Source organism: Pteropus vampyrus, unplaced genomic scaffold, assembly GCF_000151845.1.
Source record: "Pteropus vampyrus isolate Shadow unplaced genomic scaffold, Pvam_2.0 Scaffold1000002872, whole genome shotgun sequence".
NCBI lineage: Eukaryota > Metazoa > Chordata > Mammalia > Chiroptera > Pteropodidae > Pteropus > Pteropus vampyrus.
Window position 1 is genome coordinate 1 of NW_011917274.1, and position 3,005 is coordinate 3,005.

A 3,005-nucleotide genomic window follows, 5' to 3' on the forward strand; every position below is an offset into this window, starting at 1 on the left:
GCGCTCACCCCCCCCAGGTAGCTGTAGGTGAAGGCCGTGAGACCCCCGTTCCAGGCCCTTGAGCGCGCCGCAGCCCCATCTCCAGCAGCCGTTTCTCTGGCCCCGCAATCAGGCGAAAGCCGCGCGGCGTTGGTGGAGATGAGGCTGTGGAGATAAGAGGGCAGCGCACCTGCGGTGAAGGTCACGAGGCCCCCGGAGCCTCGCGCCCTCTTCCAGACCCTGCGTCCCGCCCACGGAGCTCGGACTCGGGCGCACGGGGCCACGCCCACGCCCGCAAGGGCCGGCCCCCCGCGAGCCTGCGCCCCCGCTCAGTGGCGCCCCCGGCCGGTCGGCCCCACCTGGCGTAGCCGACCAGGCAGAGGAGCGGCGTCTCCAGCAGCTGCACCACCAGGAGCGGCCCGGACACCTGCAGCAGCGGCACCTGCGGGGAGGGTGTCAGCTGGGCGCCGCCCGGCCCCACTCAGGCCCGCCCCTGCGCTCTGCTCAGCCCGCACTCACGCCGGGGAAGGCGAGGGAGCCCTCGGGCAGGGCCCGCACCGTCACCCCGGAGCAGTCCAGGGCCCGGAGGTGCTCGAAGAACGCGGGGTCAGTGTCTGGGGGCAGCACCGAGGCCAGGAACTGCACGTCTGGGGGCGACAGAGGCCCGCGTGGGCTGGGGCGAGCGCGCTCGTGGGGGAGACGGCTCGTCGGGTCGCGGGAAGGGAAAGGGTCGCGTCGGGTTGGTGGGGCCCCTGGCGGGGACGAGGGGCCGTGGGGGTACCTGCGTCCCGCAGGCGGAAGGTGCGCAGGAAGCGCACACAGTCGCGCAGTCCCGCGGCCAGAGCGAAGGCGCCGCCGAAAGGGCAGTGGCGGAAGAAGAGCTCGAACTCGGCGGGGTCGCGCGCCCGGCCCGCGCGCCAGTAGCCCAGCGCCATGGTGACCTGGTAGAGGTCGGTGAGCAGCGGCCGCGCCGCCGCGCGCTCTTCGGGATCCTGCTCCGCCGCCATCTCGCCCCGGCCTCCCTCCCGGGCCCACGTGACACCGTGTTCCCCAATGGCCGGTGCCCAGGGCCAGCTTATGCAAGACACTCCGGGAAACGGGAGCCCGCAGGGGGCGGTCACCGGGGGAGCAACCGCCTTTCCCGACAGCTAGAATGGGCGGGGGGTGGAGGGCGGTCTGCCGGCTTGCGGACACAGAGGGGTCCCAGTGGCCGTCCCCAGGCGGCATGTGCCCGGTCTAGCCGCACTCCCAGGTCTTGCCAGTTCCTGCCAGCTGCTTGGGGGACGGTCCCCGCCTGGCCCCGCCCCCTGGCCGCGGGCACAGAAGGCGTGGTGATTCCACCTCCAGCTAGATTTTGGCCCCACCCAGGCCTAGGGCCAGGCGATTCAGAAGTCAGCAAGGACACTTGGGTGGGGCCCATGGTATGATTGGCATCAATGAGCCTAGTGCCACCCCTAGCTGGCTCCAAGGCTTTAGGGTCCTGCAACCCAAGCCCCACGGAAGTCCCACAAAACTGACGGGAACCTCCAGGGTCCCCACCACCAAGGGGCCTGGAGCACACCAGCTCTGACTAGGACGGCAGCCTACACCTTTCACAAATCCCAAGAGCGACTGTCTCACCAGCTGCGCTGGCCAGTCGTCCAGGGAAGGAACCGTAAATAGTGTGTGCGAGGACCACCTAGACAGGGCTGGGGGAGAGGGGTATGAAGAACCCTGGGCAGTTTGTCACGTGCACCCGGGAGGCGCCGCGCGCCCCCTGCAGGACTGGAGCAGAGGCCCAGGGCCACAGGGGCCTCAGGAGAGCACAGCAGCCTGATCTTCCTAGAGTCTGAGGTGCCAGGTCTCACACAGTTCCAAGCTGGTGGGACATGTGACTATGGTCACAGTAGCAGGGCCAGGCTGGCTGCTGGGACCTTCCTGCACAGCTGCAGGCTGAAACTTTTGCTCAGCTGGGAATAGTCGACAGGGAGTGGAGTGGAGAGTAGAGGCCGGGGTGTCTCTTGGGCCTCCAAAGACCCCTACGGTGAAGGAGCCCAGGCGTGCTCTGTCCCTGGCTTCGACAACTTGAAATGGACATGGCATGACAGGCAAGTGAAGACAGGGGGGGCTGCCGAGAGAGAACAAGAGGGTCAGGCAGAAAGGTGAGATCACACAGCCACTGAGGCCTGGAAGAGTGTGGCTCACTGAATGCCACCCGCCCACAGGGCCCAGACCACGACAGGAGCCAGAAAGCCAGATCTCAAGTCTTTAATGGCTGCAGGGTCTCGCCACCCAGGCCCAGTGCCAGGGCTCAGATCTTGTTGAAGGCAGCTATGTCAACACTCTGCACCTGGGGAGAGGAGGATGGCGGTCACATGGGCGTTCCCCCAAGGCCCACCAGCGCCTGCCCCCTGCAGCCCTACCCCCTCCTGTGGGCCCGCCCACTCACATGCTCCTCGAACTTGGTGATCTCTTCTTCCAGCATGTCCGTCCCCACCTTGTCGTCCTCCACCACACACTGGATCTGTAGCTTGCGGATGCCGTAACCCACGGGCACCAGCTTGGAGGCCCCCCAGGTCAGCCCGTCCAGCTGGACGGAGCGCACGCAGGCCTCCAGCTGGGCCATGTCCGTCTCGTCGTCCCACTGGGGGTAAGGGAGGGACAGGATGGGGTCAGGAGCCCGGTGGAGCGGAGCGCACAGTGCTTCCTGGCCCCTAAGCAGCCCGAACTTGCTCCTGCCCCGCTGCTCCTTTTCTCCTCTTGGCCCACGGTTCCGAGCTCAGCTCGGCCCCACCAGGACCCCAGGGTGGGGGTCAGAGGCGGGCCACTCACGGGCTTGACGTCCAGGAGGATGGAGGACTTGGCCACCAGCGCGGGCTTCTTGGCCTTCTTCTCCGCGTACTGCCGCAGCCTCTCCTCCCGCAGCCGGGCCGCCTCCTTGTCATCCTCCTCGTCGCTGCCGAACAAGTCAATGTCGTCGTCCTCGTCATACACTGCCGCAGCGGCGGCCACTTTCTTGGGGGGCTCCACTTGGCGCATGGGAGTGA

General features: G+C 67.7%; 2 protein-coding genes across 2 annotated transcripts; both read right to left on the reverse strand.

The window, feature by feature from the left end:
• Nucleotides 1–8: 8 nt before the first annotated feature.
• On the reverse strand, nt 9–2,082 carry LOC105311285 (nicotinate phosphoribosyltransferase-like; the record flags this gene model as incomplete). The annotated part of the gene is made up of 4 exons (XM_011387272.2): nt 761–2,082; nt 499–626; nt 339–421; nt 9–144 (listed from the first exon to the last, which is right to left on the reverse strand). Coding segments are annotated over exons 1-4 (573 nt in total), but the record flags the coding sequence as incomplete, so codon positions are not given.
• A 128-nt stretch (nt 2,083–2,210) lies between these two features.
• On the reverse strand, nt 2,211–3,000 carry LOC105311286 (elongation factor 1-delta; the record flags this gene model as incomplete). Its single annotated transcript, XM_011387273.1, has 3 exons — nt 2,211–2,308; nt 2,408–2,602; nt 2,791–3,000. Coding segments are annotated over 3 exons (444 nt in total), but the record flags the coding sequence as incomplete, so codon positions are not given.
• Between the last annotated feature and the right edge of the window lie 5 nt (nt 3,001–3,005).